Source organism: Octopus bimaculoides, chromosome 10 (assembly GCF_001194135.2).
Source record: "Octopus bimaculoides isolate UCB-OBI-ISO-001 chromosome 10, ASM119413v2, whole genome shotgun sequence".
NCBI classification, from domain to species: domain Eukaryota; kingdom Metazoa; phylum Mollusca; class Cephalopoda; order Octopoda; family Octopodidae; genus Octopus; species Octopus bimaculoides.
The window spans coordinates 76,821,297-76,822,148 of record NC_068990.1 but is presented as its reverse complement, the minus strand read 5'-3'; the positions used below and the strand labels follow the sequence as shown (position 1 = coordinate 76,822,148).

The 852-nt window shown below is 33.8% G+C and overlaps 1 protein-coding gene across 1 annotated transcript in view; it reads right to left on the bottom strand.

The window, feature by feature from the left end:
- LOC106880793 (uncharacterized protein C2orf50 homolog) overlaps nucleotides 1–544 on the bottom strand; it is a 46,449-nt gene extending 45,905 nt beyond the window's left edge. The window contains exon 1 of the mRNA XM_014930909.2: nucleotides 405–544. Coding sequence (XP_014786395.1) covers nucleotides 405–436 — 32 coding nt within the window. The 5' untranslated portion in view covers nucleotides 437–544. The remainder of the gene's footprint in view (nucleotides 1–404) is intronic.
- Between the last annotated feature and the right edge of the window lie 308 nt (nucleotides 545–852).

Below are 852 nucleotides of genomic sequence, written 5' to 3'. Positions count from 1 at the left end.
ACTGGTATTTAATTTATCGACCCCGAAAGGATGAAAAGCAAAGTCGACCTCGGAAGAATTTGAACTCAGAACCAAAAGACAGACGAAATACCTATTTCTGTATTGCCCACAAGAGGCTAAACATAGAGGGGACAAACAAGGACAGACAAAGGGATTAAGTCGATTACATCGACCCCAGTGCGTAACTGGTACTTAATTTATCGACCCCGAAAGGATGAAAGGCAAAGTCGACCTCGGCGGAATTTGAACTCAGAACGTAACGGCAGACGAAATACCGCTAAGCATTTCGCCCGGCGTGGTAACGTTTCTGCCAGTTTGTCGCCTTACCACGAAAATATATTGACAAAATAAGATTTTTTTTAAAAACTGATTTTTAAAAAAGTAATTTAAAGATGATGTCATACCTGTGTGACGGTTTGAAACAGTAAGTGGCCATCTCATAATCCGTTAATGCAATTCTTCCTTACTAGATAACTGTCGCAATATTAAGGAATCATCAGATTTATCCGTAATGTGAGACTACGACTTGTTCACTGAAACAACGCTGCCGCTTTGACTAGACTTTTTTATTTATTTATTTTTTTCTTTCTCTTTCTTTGTTCAAATAATGTATGCTATTGCGATTTTCTCCAAATCAATTCGATTATGCGGAAGCTATAAAGCAGAAGGTGGATTATCCAGATCAAAGTAGGCTATTTTAAACCAATAAATCTTTCTTCAGTCAGTTCATAAATTACTTTCTTTATTATTATTATTATTATTATTATTATTATTATTATTATTATTATTATTATTATTATATTTCATTGATTTCGCCTGGATTTTTCTTTTTGGTTTTTTTTTTTTTTTTAT